General features: G+C 39.6%; 1 protein-coding gene across 1 annotated transcript; it reads left to right on the top strand.

The window, feature by feature from the left end:
- The first annotated feature begins 1,320 nt into the window (after positions 1 to 1,320).
- Positions 1,321 to 18,779, top strand: LOC139475438 (organic cation transporter protein-like). Its single transcript, XM_071258651.1, has 10 exons — positions 1,321 to 1,463; positions 3,612 to 3,849; positions 4,456 to 4,559; positions 6,577 to 6,731; positions 7,334 to 7,499; positions 7,915 to 8,127; positions 8,810 to 9,036; positions 12,721 to 12,902; positions 18,202 to 18,353; positions 18,659 to 18,779. Exons 1-10 carry the CDS (start codon positions 1,321 to 1,323, stop codon positions 18,777 to 18,779), a joined length of 1,701 nt encoding a protein of 566 aa, XP_071114752.1.
- Positions 18,780 to 19,189: the final 410 nt, after the last annotated feature.

Raw genomic sequence — 19,189 nt, 5'->3', positions numbered from 1 at the left:
GACCAGCAGCTGTGAGAGTGACTATAACAGCTGACTTTTGTGGACGGATCGGTTTCAGAAAGGCAAGTATGAATACTTCAAACGCACTAACGAGTTTTCATTGGATATATTTGTGTTCTAGTGTTTACACGAGTGGCATGAATAGAACATTCCCATAAATCAAAATGTTGCTATCAACAAGGTCGTTTAACACCAAGATGCATACATCTTTTTTTCACGACTATGTTCGAAATGGTTTGCTATTTTCTGTCTTCATGGTGATAGTATATGATATATGCTATAATCTCTGGTATTGCGTTCTATATGTATGAACATTTGTACATTATATCTTCAGATACATATTAACTGTATAATGATTCTTACAATGATGCAGACACTGTAAACTTGTGTTTAGGTATAAAAAACCACGCGAGCTGTAAACCTGTTTTGGATTGTGTGTAAGTTTCAAACCAAACAAAGGTTGTGTGTGATTTAATTGAGTACATGAAAAGGAGCCCGAATATCATTGCATGCCCACATCCCCCAAAACTAAACATTAGCCCAAACAAATATTTACGAAAAGATGGCAAAATGATCACATATATACATACCTCTTTACGAGTTAACAGGCGGTAAGCCGTACAACTAAAAACGTAAATGACCGTTCGCCAATGGGTGAATGCGTTCCTTTTATTGGCATAATTGGTGTAGAGAGGTAGAGAAGCTAATATTGGTAAAATTGTAGATTTATGTAGATGATCCACAAGAACAGATCATTTGAAACTGTGCATTTAGAAGGCTGAAGCCAAAATAAATCGAATTTGTTAATGTTGCCAAAGTTGGGATACGTTTTGAAATTCTGGTAACATGTTTCATCATGTTTTAACATAAATTGTCTTTGAACACAGAGTCATCACCTGTAAGGTCAATCCAACATCATCAGATATGAACCAGCATGAATTGTTCCCGAGCTTGACTCGGAAATAGCTGGATAGATGCTTATAGCTGTAGGATGGGGCTGTGGTGTCTATCCTCTGAGGATCATTTGCCGCCATGTGTAAAGTAGATGACGTAGGCAGCTGACGATAAACTTGTACGAGTTAGTAAGTGAGTGAGTGAGTATGGTTTTACGCCGCGTTTAGCTATATTCCAGCAATAATACGGCGGTGGACACCAGAAATGGGCTCCACACATTGTACCCATGTCGGGAATCGAACCCGCATCTTCGGCATGACGAGTGAACGCTTGAACCACGAAGCTACCCAACAGCCCCTAAACTGGTCAGATATCTGGTGGAATAATAGTGCACATCTCTATAATTCTTAATTGAACAGACCCATTATGAAGTATGATGACATACTGAAAGACCTTGGGGAGTTTGGAACCTACCAGAAGAGGCTGTATGTCCTCCTCTGTATCCCGATGGTGTCCTTGGGAATACAGATCATGATAACCGTCTTCACACTCGGCGTCCCGGATCACAGGTATATATGTTCAGTTGTGAGTGGAATTAATACCAAAGGATTTGTTTGCAATCCCAGTGTAATGATGTCAAATCATTTGATTTTTTAACTGTGTGCCACTTGTCCATTCCACACGACACTAGTCTTTAGGGAAATTGAATTCCTTGATCCACAGGGAATTTGTTATAAACGTCGTGACCATAATTTGTCAAAACTGAAAGCAAATGACACCTGAGAAAACAATATGTGAAACGCTGGACTTCCTCATTGATAACATCTTTGAGAAATTTGGGGATAAGACATTAAGGCAAGAACTAGGTATCCCCATGGGCACCAATTGTACTCCCCTTCTTGTTGATCCATTTCAGTGTAGATCTCAATTTCTGGCACAACCAAACATGGGAATTTGACCTCGAAAGTGTAACTTAATCCATTCCATTCAAAAGTGGCCAAATAGACAATTTCCTTCCATGAATGTAATTACAGGAACTAAAAAGAAAAGAGACCACTGAAACCGCCCAATCTCTTTCGAATATAGATATATGCATAATATTTGGAGCGACAAAAGCTTCTATCCAGATGACTATGTGACAACAGGGATGACTTCAACTTTCCAAAATAGGCATAGGCACTGATCATGATTTACACAAGAAATAAAAAAAAGACCAGTGAGACCGCCTCGTCTGTTTCATACTTAAGTTCATGTACAAAGATTCAGAGCGACAAAAAAAACTCTCCACAAGAGTTTATGACAAGCTTTTTTAAGACGGATGACTTCAACTTTCCAATAGCTTTTTTAATAGTAAACTTTCCCTTTATGTCGAGCAATATCCCTGCAGCTCCGGCCTTTCGGGTGAGTGAGTGAGTATGGTTTTACGCCGCTTTTCGAGCAATCTCACGGCGGGGGACACCAGAAATGGGCTTCACACATTGTACCCATCCGGCCTTCGGCGTCTGCATTTCGAAACTTCTAAGGTACAATCGTATGAAAGCCTAATGGTGCACTTTGGTGACATATATATCGTTTTCAAATCGGAAGTTCACGTTATTTTAAGTATCTGTTTTTATCTCTCGAAATTCCGAGGTTTTGTTCACGTTATTTCGATTATCTTCTCGTAGTTTCGATTAAACAATCGATTGTGAAAACAATCAAAGTAACAAAAAAACAACTCGAAGCAACGAGAAAATATTCGAAATAACAAGAAAATAATCGAAGCAACGAGAAATAAATCGAAATTTCGAGTTTTTTAGATAAACTTGAAATAACTGAGAAAATATTTGAAGTAACAAGAAAAAATTCGTTATTTCGAGAAAATAATTCAAATAACGAGAAAATTATCGAAATAACGAGAAATGTCGAGAATATAATTGAATATAAATTGTCAATGCAATATACTAACCAGCCTAGATTTTCTGCCTAAACAGATTCCATTTGGTGTGAAGGGCAAAAAAGCTGTGGAAATTATATGAATGGACCACTTAAAATCAGTGATGACACAATGTGTTCGCGAAAAGGATTAGCATCCGCCATTCATACAAGAATAAGAATTTTTGCCCAACGCCACGCGACGTCAGCCTGTAAACAAACCCGACAAACCAGTGACACGATAGTACAATTACTAATTTTGTTGAAACTAATAAAACATGTTAATTTTGAATTAACTGTCTGCTATGGACAAGTGGCACCATTAGGCTTTCGTACAATCGAACATGCTCTAGCTCCGAAGACTGTAAATAACGTCATACGCATCGAGGGTGATTCAGGAGAAGGATAACAGCAGATCACATATATTCTCCATGGATCGCTCTGAGCACTTGTTTGAAAAAGGTGAGAGTATATGGATTGTAAGATTAAAATACGGTTTTCAGAAGGCTTTGTTTGACCATACGAGTCTCTTGATTGTTTAACTTTCACACATCTGTTCTCAACTCTATTCCTAATGTTTGTATGTTTACCTTGCTCAGCAATGACTTATTATCAGCAAATGAAGTTACATACGAGTGATGGAAGCTTGTTATGGTACGTTTACGTACGACCATGTAGGAATCAATGACAACTTGGAGACATGTATATTGACAGCAAAGCTTATGATAGTCAATTGGCTTATGATAGTCAATTGAGGTATTGGACCAATAACGATGTTAGTTTGTAATATGTTGTATTTGAAGGTGTGCAGTACCTTGTTTGGATAACGACACCTACGCCATACAAGGGGAACAACATGCCCGTGCAGTCAACGCCGCTATACCAATAGACAGTGAAGGAAGACAACTTTATTCGTCCTGTCTCGTATATAACGTCATCAATTCCACAAGGTCGGGTGGTGCACAATATACCAACGCTACCCACTTGTGCAATCGATGGGTGTATGACGAAGGAACGTTTGGCTCGAACATCGTGACAACGGTATGACATCCGGGTTTTCATTTGATTTAATGCATTATGGTATGTTTAGATAAGCATAATTTGCGATCCCAAAGACAATGAATACTTTCTGTGGAGCTCATGAGGTTGATAACTGGATTTAGTTAAAAACATGTGCGCAAGATTCATAACTTATGCCCAATCATTATACTGAAAACTCCGAAACAAATGCATATACGTAAGCTTAGAATGATATACGAGTGTGCATACGTATTTCAGCTAATGTGCCAATATCACAGGGACACACATAGATGAGTACCATAAGACTTAAATGTGAATTTGTCTCTTCAATCATTTATGTTTGTTTTGCACACATCTGAATACATACATGTAGCTGAACAACAATCTAATTTATAATTTATAAATTTGCATTTTTGTATCTTGGAGATACATATATGAACATATCCACAGCATTGGTGTTTAAGTTCCAGTCTGCAGGAAAACATATTTCAATTGCATATGAGTCTATGTACATATAAATGATCCTTGTTTGACCATCATACATTTGCGACTGTCTGAACTTTCATTAATTCCCAATATGGCTCTTCAATTGTAAATTGTTTCTTTGACTATGATGCTATTTTTTAGTTTGACTGGGTGTGCGATCTGAAGTTGTACAAGTCCCACATACAGATGTTGTTTATGCTGGGGTCCCTGGTCTCTAGTGCCTTACTGGTGCCTCTCTCAGACGTGTAAGAATAACCTCAGCTCAAAAGTTCTTCAATTCATCAAGAGCTAACTTTTTTATCAGATTACTTAAACATTATACTTGACAAGAAAAGAACATCTCAATGTGAGCCATATGTCTCGTAATATTAGCAATTACTATCAATTATTCTGCAATGTATTTATGATGAAAATGTTTTGTATTGAGTCTAAATTGTCTCAGACTGTTTCAATTTACAAACACGAGGAACAGCCGATGAGATCTGATTACATGATGTAAGATGTGGGGACTGTTTGGTTTTGCAGCTAGGGCAATAGTTTTTCGAAGATTGAAAAACGCGACTGTGAAACTGCTGCTGCAGTATTGCGATACAGTAAGCGGAGTTTTCATGTATGAGTTTGATGCTTGCGAAGAGGGTGTTTGTCGCAATAATGTGGACTTCATTACTTTGTTCAACGTGATGTCAAGGCAAACAGGTTCGTTTGTAAAGTAACTTCTTTGAGAGGCATTTAACAAAGACCCCCCAGAACCCTACTGGACTACCTAAACTCACAAAACCCACGTATGGTTCACCATGGAGGACAACTCTAATCGTCAACTACCCTTCCCTGATGTACTTGTATAGAAAGATAATAACTACAACCTCCAGACCACTGTTTACCGCAAACCAACCCACACAGATCAGAATCTTCACTATGCCTCCAACCAACCACTTCAAATCAAGAAAGGAATCATCTCAGCCCTAGCAAGACAAGGTTATTTTGTTCTACCAAGCAACACCTTACCATTGAACTAAGGCACCCAAAACAAGTTTGCACACAGTACAACCACTACCGCGAACAAGCTAGTGCCACAGACATCACAGAGCAACACCAAGAAAACCAAAAGGTCACGTCGTCAACAGTCTGCACCTTTGTGATAGGCCTCCCATGCATTGGAACCATAAGCCATAAAATCCAGAGACTCTTAAAGAAACAGGTCAACATTGATGTAGTTTTCAAGAGAAGTAACAGCAATCAGAACATAATTAAAGCCGCAGGAAAACCACTATCCATCCAAATGCAAGACCAATCAGGACCAGTGTACCACATTCCGTGTAATTGTGGATAAGCTTGCACTGGCGAAACAGCAAGGCCAATCAAAACCCGAATTAAAGAACATCAAAGCTCAGTCTCCAAAGTCGACTCTAAGTTAGCTCTATCAGACCATGTCCTTGACAACACAATCCTAAGCATCCAGTGGGACAAAATCCAAGCCCTCACCACCTCAAAGACTTCAAAATCAGAAAACTACAAAAAAGTAATCAACATCAAAAGACTGAGGCAGGGCGGGACAACTTCGACAAGGCCAGCAGTCCGAACCTGACCACACAGAAGGAAGCGAGCTACAAAATTTTTTTTTCACTCCAACCATCAATCAACCGCGATCAATGCATTTACATACCCCCTGCGTTCCATCACTTCGTCGAAGGCCCCAATCAGTCCTAATCCTTTTCTTCGTACTACTGCCTTCACCTGTTGAGATGTTCACCTAATATCACCCCTTTTGTGTACATAACAGGCTTAACCATTCCAGTGTAACTACATCTCATTCTACTCAACTGTATAATCACTGACTCACACCTACATATATGCTTGTCAACCATACTCTGTACATCCTTGCTTTTTAACGGTCACAAAATCTGCACCAAAAACGTCGCTCATAATCGCTTCATAAAGAAGATGTTCAACCTTTTATCTTATCCTTACTTAATTATGAACATGGTGTGTTTTGGATAAACAATGAATGTAACATAACATATAAAGCTACATGCACGTGTGGTCATGGTTTTTAAAGCAATACTCAAGTCGTTAAACCATTTAGGTGTGTGTTGAACAGCGAATCTGTCACACAATCTAACAGTTCAATTGCCATTTTCGAAAATTTGTGTCACACAAATCCTTTCTACGTTGAACTGAATATTAGGTTGCATGAATAGAGTATAAACGTGCGAGGGTTCGAACCTTTGTTAAATTACTTGTCGAATTCATATTGATTTCCAGAATAGGGAGGAAGAAGATATTTATGATGGGTGTAATCCTTCACTGCCTTGCATCAATCACCGTCTCATTCGCCCCGGGTTTTGGCGTCTTGGCTTTCCTTACCTTCCTTAACGGTATTGGAAGCGCAGCCATATGGATGAGCGGTTTTGTTGTTGGTAATGTTTTTCTCTATCATATACGCCTAGTGCATGAGTCGAGCCTCTTGGAGAATCCAGAATGGAATACTAGTATGTACTGATACCGTAGGCTTATACTTGGTCGGATAATGAGAACGGTGTACTTGTAATCGGATCAGGACCAGCAAATCTAGTGGGTGATAACATGAACAGCGTCAGGTCACACAATACCAACATGCGATCTGTGAGGTATGCACATGTGGATTTACATTACATATAAAATGTACATGATGAAAAACATTTAGAATAAAACGAATTTCTGTTGTATCACGGCACCTAAACCAGCTGTGCAGAGTTGCACCCCTTTTGCGTGGCAGATACCTATGCTCGCTGGTTTTAATCCCAGATTCGCACTGCTTATGTTTCCAGGTTTATCAGCTCGAGGGTTTCACTTGAATGGTAAACGTCCAAGTCCTGCATCACGTTTAGGGGCTTTCCTCCTTCATCAAGCTGACACGTCATAACTAGAAATGCAGACATATGCTGATAACATGATAATTAAAACATGCTAGGATATAACAGGTGTGTGTTAATTATGGTATTTCATGTAAATTATTAACTTAGCAATGATAACGTTCCAGGTGTGGAGCTAGTTGGCCCGTCTAAGCGTCGATGGACCGGTATGATTGTTGAATTCTTCTGGTCCTCGGCGAACTTTGTCGTTGTTGCCGCCTACTTTATCCGCAAATGGCAACATCTACAACTGGTTCTGTCAACACCAACAATTCTCTTTCTAACGTACTACTGGTAAGCACAGAGTTTACGATACATTCTAACGTTTAAGTGAAGTTCAAGAAAGTGACATTGTTATGTGAATGAATTGGGTTTAACACGGCTTTGTTAGCTACAGATTGCATGACAATACGCTTGGCTTTTAGGGGTGCAGGAGGCCCATTGGTCTAAGGAGCTGCAATTCGCTGTGCAGATTTGCGTCCCCTAGACGTGATCGTAGGTTTGAATCCCGCTTCTCCCTGAATGTGCAACTGGGTTTACCAGCACTACACCTGTGCTCGTTGATAGTAGTATTCTAAAGTGGTTAACTTCTAAGACCCACAACATTTCGGGAACTCCTTCCATATCAAGCTAATTAGCCTGATATGAATGAAATACTGTTCAAGGGGACCTTAAACCACATTTAATGATGGTTTTATACCTCGTACAGGTTTATGCCGGAATCTCCCCGCTGGTTGATCAGCAAGAAGAGATATGCAAAGGGGGATGCAGTGATACGCCATGCTGCGAAGGTCAACAAAGTAACCTTGCCGTCTGACCTGTCCCTTGGAAATATACTGGACAGCGATAGATCAGAACCTATGTGGACCATATTAACAAGCCCAACCCTTGTAGCAAGATGTACCATTGTCTTTCTAAATTGGTACGTTTGTTTATCACTCTTTATAATTATTCACGTGACCTGAGCTTTATGGTATAACAATGATAAATGCAATATGTGTCGATTTACATATTTTCCTGTCTGTAAAACCCCAAGCAAGTTAATGATAAGATTTCAATTCTGTCTGAGAATTTAAAGAAGTGTACGCATTATTTTACATTTTTTAACGACCGTAAAGCATGTTTAATTTATTCGCTGCAAAATATTTTCTCCCAATGATGGGCGTTGGTTGTCTTGAAACCTTGTTCAGTGTGTATGTCTGTTTTGGTGCTAACGTTCGAACACAGCTATTTGTTGGTTTCATACATATAAGCTGTTTACGCATGATAATTCTTTGTAGAAGTTATGTTACTGTCTGAAATATCGCAGACCCTTAAATCTTCGCTCACTCATTCAGCATGAAGCATACGTGTATATCTAAATGAGATGGCGTCATGTTTTCAACAACACTAACCGTTAACTGACCAACTTGGGGCTAGCAAACGAAAATTGTTTCAGAATTGTGTGCATATTTTACATTCTACGGATGAAATTTATGTCATACGTTGAATATCTGAACACTATTTTGGATTTGGTTAACTGTCAAATTGTTTTGCATAACACTTTACCGAATTGTTTGTGCTAGATTGAAGTGCTAGGTTTAATACTTCTGTTAATTGTTCAGGTTGGTATGTAGTCTGGGGTATTTCGGTCTAGGCCTCAATGTGGCAAGTCTCGGTGGCAGCGTCTACGCCAACAGCCTCATCGCAGGAGCAACAGAATTCGTCTCCTTCACCGTCTGCATTCTCCTTCTGGACCGCATCGGCAGGAAGTCCCTACATTGTGCGTCCATGATCCTTGGTGGCATCTGCTGCACCGCCACAATCCTGCCCGTCCTGTATGGATCTGGAGGTAAGTAATTATGAGATGAATAAACTGCTTACTGTTTAACGTCTTTGCAACTATTCAAGATGGGATTTAGGAGCAACTTTATTTTCAGCCATGAATGAGGGAGTAGGTCTGTACGCCACTTAAGCTACATTCAAGCCAGATCACAGCAAGGGACACTGGAAATGACCTTAATCCTTAGCCTGCTGAATTGTTTCAGCATAAGGTGCTGCAGTGAGGGTGGACTTTCAAACAGTGTGTGCTTCATTATACAAGGGACAATTGAAGAGATATTTTGCACATTCATTCTCGATAGAAAACTACACACAACTATATAAAAATATCCTGATGTTTTCAATCATACCAAGGTTAAGGCCAAAGCGAACATAAAATTGGTAAATTTTCGTAAACTTACCTAAATTACGTGATTGAAGGTGATATGCGTTTCATGTTAGGAACCTGTCTAAATCGTTACATTTGGGCTAATTGGTTTGAATGATTACATCTCTGATATCTTATTTTTAACTGAGTATAAATTCGATTTTTGTATCGGTAAATAACAGCGCGATGGTAAAGTATGAACTATTTTAGTAAATTTATTATTCAAACGTTAAACAGAATAAAAAAATAATTTTCGAGGTCATCATGTCAGTTGCAGAAATAAGAACATTCGGGTTAATCTTACGTGTCATTTTATAATATTTGCAGAAAACAATAAATTTTAATTTCTAGTGCTTTGGATGAATGTTGACGTTGTACGAAAATACAAATCCCCAGGAAATCAGTTAAGTGAATAAGTAACTATTTTATAATTATGTTATTATTCAATTTAGTATTTTATGAATAATAAATAAATAGATAAAATCCTTAACATATGCTTACAAACCTCATATGGACATTATTCTTGTGTATTAAGTGGTTTGTTTCACAACAAAACATTTCTTAAACATAACTGTAATTTGTATATGATACATTAATTTCTTGTAACAGTACATGAGATTTCTTTAGTTTAATCAAAAGAACCAGGTTGGCACTTAAACTCGCGAGGTAGCCATATATCTATAAGAGAATGTTATTTTTTGAAAAAAGAATAGGGCACATATATGTTCATTGATAATTTTGGCAGTTATGATCGTTTGGAGAAAAAGACAAGGACATTATCATACCTTATGTATTTTTTCTGGGTTCTCACCAATGAAATAATGTGCACAAGTTTGTTATCTTATGAAAAAGGAATAGGGCACATATATGTTCATTGATAATTTTGGCAGTTATGATCGTTTGGAGAAAAAGACAAGGAAATTATCATACCTTATGTATTTTTTCTGGGTTCTCACCAATGAAATAATGTGCACAGGTTTTTTGTAGTATGCTCATGCTTGTCCCTAATGGAACATGAACCAGTGTAAACTGTGGTCAAGACGTTTTCGTCTATCAGTCAATGTGATGTACACAAATTCAAAATAAATGCAGATCACACTGAATTCCGGCAAGCTTCCAACGTTATTCCAGATTCAAGAACGGAGCATGTCCCTTTTCAAGACATTTCGACAGTGACAAAATTATGTACATTCGTGAGTGCACGAATATTACGTTGAGAAGGAACGTTTAGGTGTATTCAACTTTGGCGTTGCTGATTGAAGAAACATTGAAAAGTTTTGAACTGATCCATGTGTTAGCCTTGAGCCGAACAATTCACAAAACACTGGACTACTTCAGAAAGAAATTCAAAGTATATTTCCTTTATGTACCGTGCCATGCACATGGCTAACACGATCTCCCAGTAGATTTCAAATGAGAATGGAGACCACTTGCTTCTGCTGAAGATGAGTGTAAAGGTTTTTACCAAATTGTGAACAAGTGGTGAGTTCGGTCCGCGAAACTAACATCTATCTAGTGTATATTACCTGGAGTCACAAGGCGCAAAGGAGAGATTTCTTCAGGCTTTTTGAAATATGATTAGGAATAACTGATTTGAAGCTGGGAAGACGTTGGATACAAGCATTCCTTTCCAGTTATGGGGTCAGTTCAGGAGTCCCTTAGAGTTTAGCCTTTGGTCACATGGTCAGAAGACAACTTATTAATTTGAAAGAACAATGGCCTCATGATCAATCAGATTTGAATTTACTTGATGTTCTTTCCAAAGTAGACTTCTGACAGCTACTGATGATTCCAGGGACAATTTTAAGTAATAACAGGACGAAATTAAAGTCTGTTATGACAACAATTCAGTCCTGGCAATAGTGTGGTACCTGATCAACTGGAGTTTACCAGTTAGCATGTGCAGTTTGATGATGTTGAAGAGAAGGCTAGCTAGTCTTAAAATTCTGAGGTATCAAACAATCTTGATTTGAAGTAAGCTCTTCTTACTCCAGAACAAAAGTGACAGATGCCAGATTTAAATCACGTATGTCCATTTGTTTCTAGAAGTATGTGGTCGTACCAACTTAGTTAGGCATGACAGATATATAGATTATGCACTGCCTATGAATAAATCATCCTAAGAGCATGAACCCTCACAAGCTTGAGCTTGACCAAAATGAAATCAAGTTTATGATAGTGAATGACATCAAACCCAGCGAGAGCGAGTGGAGTTCATCATGCATCCTGGTACCCAAGCCCGACAACACCTTCCAATGATTTACCAACTTGAAACTGAATCGTTCCATACCAAGAATTGATGACTGTTTTGACAGAATAGGTCAAGATCCCACTAACTGAGCGTGCAAAGAATATTGATAAACTTTTCAGTACAAAGGTATGCCGTCTACCTTTCAGTGCCTCGTCAATGACATCACTCAAGGTCTACACGATGCAGTGTCTTACATTGACGACTTGTTGTTCAATGGAGTGGGGCGAACATTTGACTTTCACAGACATAATTGACTGCAAATCTTGCAAAATGTGAATTTGCTCAGGCACATGTGTCTTAGGTCATGTTGTCGGTCAAGGTCAGGAACAACCAATTAAAGCACAAGTAGAAGTTGTTGCAAATTCCCCAGTTCCAACAAACATAAAGGAACTTAGGTATTGCACGTTACTACAGAAAAAATACCATTGCCGGGAAGACTTTGCAAGAGTAAAGGCCATACGTATGAATTCTCTAGTCTTGAAACACCTCATTTTGAGAATTTGATGAAAGTGAAATGCCTACTGGCAGTGTCACAGAACAAAACAGCATTGATCACCCTGTTTGTTACTTTTGAAAGAAATTTGAAAAGCTCCAGAAAATATATTCTACAATTGAGAAAGAAATCACAACTTTGCTTTTATCATTGCACCATTTTGAGGTGTATTTGGGAGGTGTCCACAAATCACATGAAGAAAAATAATGAGATTGATGACGTGAAGTGTGTCTTTACAAAAGTTTAATCAAGGATAGAAAGACATATGATTGCCGATGTTCTTTCTAGAGTAAGTTTATTGGATAAGTACACAAACGCAGCTGTGCTAATTATACAGGTGTTCGTCTTAGAGTGTGTTATGTAAACTGTATCTGTGAAGTGGTCCATTTTAAAGGTGTTCACTCTATTCACAAACTTTTTTATCTTAAACAAAAGTGTCGAAAACTGTTTCCGTACTCCTAAGAAATATTTATATCCAAATACACATGTTAGCTGAATACCGGTTGATTGTGAAGGGCTAAAGGAAGTGAGTCGTCACTGAACAAGAAACATTTTATACTTCTAAACTTTTTTTCGTCGTCAGATCTCAACTGGATAACCATAATGCTGGCACTCTTGGGTCGAGCTTTCGTATCTGCAAGCTTCGCAGTTGTCATTCTGTACACTTCTGAGTTGTTTCCAACGGTCGTCAGGAACTCAGTGATGGCCGCTGCATCTATATGTTCGAGAATAGGTGGAGTCATATCACCCTATATCGCCAACTTGGTAACTAAACTTTGGTTTTCATTTTACAGTAATAATTGACTGCCTAGCCTCTTTGGTCATTTCTCTGAGGTTCTATCCATCCCCAGAAATTTAAACTATTTTGTTATGCTGTTAATATAACATGAGTGTGTGAATGCATATTAGAACAATATCACCTTTCAAATTCCAGAACATTTTGGGTGAAATGTAACCGATTTGTTTATTCGGTCAACGGAAAGCAGCTGAATGTGAACATATGACACACGCCACCACAGTCGCTGATGTCGACATGATCATGATATGTCTAAAGTAAAATGTATAGGCCATCAGCAGTCATTGTCGAGAGTGCTGAACCCGGGACTTAAGAACTCTTCATGGACGCAATGGGATTGGTAGTCCACTCGGTGTGTTGTGGCAGTGCAAGCTGTTCCAGAGACTGCGACTGTGGTTGACTCCGTCTATCAAACTCAACCCATGAATGTTCAATGGGGTCATTCTTGATTATCAAGAGTGTCAGGTTAGGACCTGAATAATGTTCTTTTCTGGGTATGGCAGTTATGAATTATGCTTTATGTAATCTGGCGTTGGCGTTTTGCATAATTAGTGTGACCTATGGATGCCTTATTTCACTTGGTACCGATGTTGAGTTCAGTTGCAATGAACGTGAACCAAGTTAGTCCTGCGATATTGCGAGATATTTGTCCACCATGACAGTAACTCTACTGAATGTGTCGAGTTCCCGTATGCGCAAAACCTTCTCGCCGATGTCAATACACACGAAATACTCCATCTTCATGACGAGAAAAAAGCATAACGCGTCACTGAACCACACAGTTCCCAACTGCATGTGAAGCCATATTAAGTGTAGTCGACGATGTTGGCCCGTCAAAACAACACTTCGAAGCCGTCTTGCTTGAAGACATTCCCCACGTCCTGACCAATATTCTTGGCAAACCTGGTATTGGGGATGCTGAAGATCTGTCTTGGTGGTCTTTTGCCGAAGGTGATGAACCCTCAAATAGCGGCCATAGGCTGTAGCGGTCACAGGTGATCTGCCAGATCTGGGAAAATCACGTGTTGTCCCTTGGTGTTGGTAACGATTCAATTGTCTGGTCATGTAGCTTGGGGAAACATGAAACGCCCCGGCTACGGCCGACCATGATTCACACGTTTCCAAGCGACCAATAGTGTTGTTTGTTTCTGTTTCTGAATCGTGTGTTTGCTGTTGTGCACCCGCCCGAATGAAGAGGTCAGGTAAAAGACCTGACCCAATCTGTTAACCCAGAAATCTGAACGTAGAATAACTTAGTGTGAAATTAACAAAACAACCAACAAATGGAATACAAGCAAGCAATGTATACTAAACAACAAAAGTTCCTGTGACATTGAAAAAGATTTAATGCAAAGTTTTTTACCAAATCTGAAACAATTTCGGTTTGCAACAGATAAAAGACTCCTGTAAGTGTTCAAATGGTTTAATTTGCCATACTGACATCAGAAAATGCGTGATTTCATAAAAAAAACATGAACATGCCAAAATGTCAATTTACAAATCAATAGCGTGTGTGTCCACCTCTGGTTGCGATGCAAGCAACACATCTTCGTCTCATGGAATTGACCAGGCGTCGCACAAGGTCCTGTGGGATATCTGTCCATATCTGCTGGAGCATGTTTCGAAGTTCCTGGAGTCTCCTCCCATTAGTAAGACAGCCCAGTTGTGAGACACCTTAAAACAACAATGTCATACCTGGTTGCACATGATAATCAGGTAATGAACCCCTATCATGAAAATGGACTTGTCTTATTATAGACAAAAGAAATGACTCAAGATGCTTGATACCCTCTTCTACATTATTTCATTCAACATTTTAATTCATCCATCCCTTAAATTCATTGTTTTAACATATTCGCCACTTAGAGTTCAGTTAAAGTTAATATCACAGTTCACATCACAGTTCACATCGAGGTTGTCACACTGACACAACCTTAATCCATCTTCAGAAGTTTGCCAACAGCATCTTAGAACTGGAGTGGTGTCTTGACACCCTGGGATAGCTGATCCTTCAGTCTGGAAAGTCGATTGTCAATCTCCTTGTACACACGCTTTCTTGCTGGTGGAGCTGCACCTAGGTCTTACTGAGATAGCTTGGTCTTCTCAGATTTCTCAATCTTCTTGATGATCTCGATGAACCCGTAGAGATTAGGATGACGATGATTCAGTGATGCAGTGATGCGACTGTGGAAACCTCCAGGTTGTTGTTGGTCCTTGGGCCGAATGTCTAGTGATGGTTCCACAGCAAAAGAGGGAGTCTGGCTTCATAATCCACCCAGTTTGTGACTATGTAGTCGTTGAATTCGTCAGCATTCGGTAAATCGGGAGACTGGTTCATGGTGTCAATCCATGCATTCTGAACCTGTTTAAGAGGCAGCAGAGGCAAGGCAGCAGCTCGTCGGATCCACTGGAAGAAACACCCCGAAACACGCCGACTGAGCTGAAGGAGGGTAATACAGTTGCAGCCTCCGGATCATGTCTCAAGACCTCGTCGTTGTAGAGGGCTAGCATAGGAGTGGTTGGTTCTTCTCTTGCTCTCTTCCTCAAGCTGCCAAGGAACTGGATTCTGCTGGTGTCTTCTGGTGGGTGGTTGTGTACAGTGAAATTTCTACCAAAATTTCCAACTGTTGTACATTTGCCAATGCAGGTCTTAACGGTACATCGCCAATGAGTACCAGTTTGTCTTACTTTGTTCTTGTAGTAAGACGAGTTCTATGGATAGAACTCGTCTTACTTCATCACACCAACTTCTAAATGCCACTCAAAGAAGTTTGTTCTTGTAGTGGAGATTTCCCTGAAAGAGGACCTGATGAACTCAACATGCGGCAAACCTGCCATGATTGTGCATGAATTGTTAATTACTTACTTACTTTGGAGATTTAACGTGCGCTTTCCGACTGATGCGTATTTCGCACACGGGCCCGGCCAGGCCATTTAATGTGTTTCCGAATTGTTAGCAGACTAGGGGGAATTTATATGTGTAATAAGTAAGTTTTAACAAAACATGCATCTCAACATTTTGAGTAAGCTCCTACAAGCTCCTAACTCATTTATTTCCTGAGAATATTCAAACAGAATTAATGGCCTACTCTTATTAATTAATCCGCTAATCATGGGCTGTGACCATTGTTAAGTGGGTAGACTGGCTGTGTTTGTTTAATTAATCCCACCTACTCCACTGTCTTAAAATGGGTGTCTCATTAATGGGATGTCTTACAAATGGGATGTAACCGTTTGTGGAACACGTGGTTGATGTCGAAGGCGCCGATCCATCTCATCCCACATGTGCTCGATTGGTGAGAGATCAGGGGAGCGAGCTGGCTAGGGGATGACTTTCACGTTGTTTTGTTGAAGAGAATCCTGAACAAGTCGAGCAATATGAGGCCGGTCGTTGTCATGCTGAAAGGTAATGCCTGGGCCATGACGACGCAAAAACGGTAGAACGAGACGGCCGATGATCTGTAGTCAATTGAGATTTCCCTCTACCACTATCAAACGGGTCCTCTGTCTTGCTGTAATCCCACCCCATACCATAACGCTGCCGCCCCCGAAATTTACAATTCAATACAAATTACTGCACATCAATTACAATGACAGTAAACAAAAGAGTGGTAGTACAATATTCAATGACAGTGTTGAATATGATGACAGTGGTCATTATCAAATACAGATAAAAGATTGAGAGATTGCTGTCTCTGTGGACACTCCACCAGAAGCGAACCACTACGGAGACGGGTGACGTTCTTGACCTCACCGCAAATCCCGGAAACAGCCTTTGAAATAGCAAAAGGATTTAATTGGATGGGTAAATTATCAGCAGCCTCAATCACCAGGAATTTAGCCCAGGAATCAATATTTTGAGAAAGATTTCCATTTGAAATATCAATTTCCTCCAGACGTCTCCTTTTTCATTTTGAGATAAACCAGATTTTTGTTGAGCCATAATGAAAGAAAATGATTCAGCACCCCTATTCCCCACCCGCCATTGTGTGTCAACGAGGACAGTGTTACACTACTGCATAGAAGTTCATTCCCCTTACACGCATGGGCAACGCGTTACGCAACCCGTGTGCACCCCTTGGTCACCCGTGTGAAACCCGTCCGCCACGCGTGTGATACCCGTGTGCAACGCATTCATGTTGAGTCTCTGTTGAACTTCATTCCTTAGCAATCGGAAAAGTCTGGAGAAGGTACCTATCTGACGATCCGGCAGTAAGGCATAGACAAGAGGGTATGCTGTAGAGCCGTCCACAAACCAGGGCAGGCGGTGAAAGCTCTATGGTTGTGTTCTGTAGAATTCCTAAGGGTATTACCAACTGCGGTCACTTCCCCTTTACAGGTGGTCTTCACACACTTCCAGTGAATACAAGTTTGTCTCTCTACATTCTTGGTGTGATGATATCCATTGAACAAAACGTGTGTGCTGCCTTTCTGTAAAACAATAAACTCAACATTCTGGAGACCGGCCATATTGATATGCAGTCATTTTTTCACAACGCTTACATTCCACAGCTAACGTACGCTTAATACAATTGGTTGAAAATGGTTTATTTGAATACTTTAGGTACATTCATGTACAACCTTTACTCGGTATTAAACCAATTCCCGGAACAGTGTTTAAATAAGCAAACCTGCTTGTTCACCAATTCAGGTTTCTTTGGAAATATTATATGTTTAAACAAACCAGTCTTAAGTTAATTGATATAATCTTTTACTCAGTTTCAGTCAATCTTTCCATATGTTAATCCAGCTTTCTTGGTTCATCCTTTACACTCATGAATTAAATAGTCTTTGGGACTGTTCCATTATAAGAAGGTGAAATCCCTTAGGGGTACTGGTTTGTAGGGTTTTTGGCATGTAGGGGCTTTTGGAGATAAGCTTTCACGTTGCACATGCAGATTGCGAAGATGCAAAGGTGACGTGTTTTGCTAGTAGATGCACTTTAGCGACAACTGATGTTTGCGATTTGGCGACTGTAACAATGGTCATATGTTTGGACGACCAAAATATATATTTGTGATTCCTGAATCACTGTGTGTCTTAATATATAACTGATTTCATTCATTTTGCGTTTCCATTTCCGTGGAGTACGGCTGGTAATATATGAATGATATGCTTAGTGGTCGCTCAGGTAATAATATAGCATTAATATTGTTGACTACAGCGTCAACTAAACGATTTAAAATTCTCACTGAGAATTGCCTAAAGTTGGAAAAACCCAATGTACATATATGACGAACTGCTAATGCATTGACATTTCCAAACAAGGCACTCGTGATTCCTGGCGACTTTGGACGAGCTGTTCCACTGATTATATTCGGGGTTTCGATGGTTGGGGCTGGTGTGTTGGCCTTACTTCTACCGGAGACACGCAACAAAAATCTCCCAGAGTCCATAGATGACGCCAAACAGATGGGGAGGTAGCTCTCATACATTTGTTGTTTTATTTTGTTTTAATTATCAAGGCCTGTCACATCATATTACTTATACAAATGATCATGACCCACGGCAGTGCACAATACTTTTCACATTGCACAATATAAACATGTTTTTGTTTGTATGTTTGTTGTCTAACGCCGCACTCAGCAATATTCCAGCTGTATGACGGCGGTCTAGGAGGGCAGTTGAAACCAATGTATCATTTGAATGTGCCTGAGAGTTGAGAGAAGGAATTTGTTGAAGTTAATTGAAGATACTGATCATGACATTACAAGCTTTCTTTTAGGGTCAACCACACGTTTGATGCATCCCATGTTGATGTTAACAACCATGGATATTGCGAGGAAGGAATACATTTGAATGGCGAACAGAGTGGAGGAATGCAAATCATCATGGACAACATTTAGACAGACAGATTCAGCTCTTATATGTGGTCATAAGGTCAAGGGCACAATGGTATTTTGTTGTAGAAAAATTCGTCGCGGAGCACCATTTGTATATAGGACCTGAATAGATGTACACGTTTTGTTTAATTAATTTACCAATATATCCTCTTTCTTTCAAATGTCTTTTCATTAACTGTATACATTTTTTTAGTGTTGGATACGCATAATACTAGTCAGGCAGGGATCTAATTCTTATATCTACATATACTGGACATATACTCAACTGCAAAAGAATGTTTTTGTTTGTAAAATACATACAATGGTGATTTGTGAAAAGAAAGTATACAAACGTAAAGAGACGCTCTGAGGAAACACTGTTCACTATTTCCATCATTCATTTTGAGCACGTCTCAGGAACAAGTCGTTTCGTC

Source organism: Haliotis cracherodii, unplaced genomic scaffold (genome assembly GCF_022045235.1).
Source record: "Haliotis cracherodii isolate W230 unplaced genomic scaffold, xgHalCrac1.p SCAF_3, whole genome shotgun sequence".
In the NCBI taxonomy this organism is placed as follows: Eukaryota; Metazoa; Mollusca; class Gastropoda; order Lepetellida; family Haliotidae; genus Haliotis; species Haliotis cracherodii.
The sequence above is the reverse complement of the archived record's forward strand: the minus strand, read 5'-3'. Positions and strand labels throughout refer to the sequence as shown.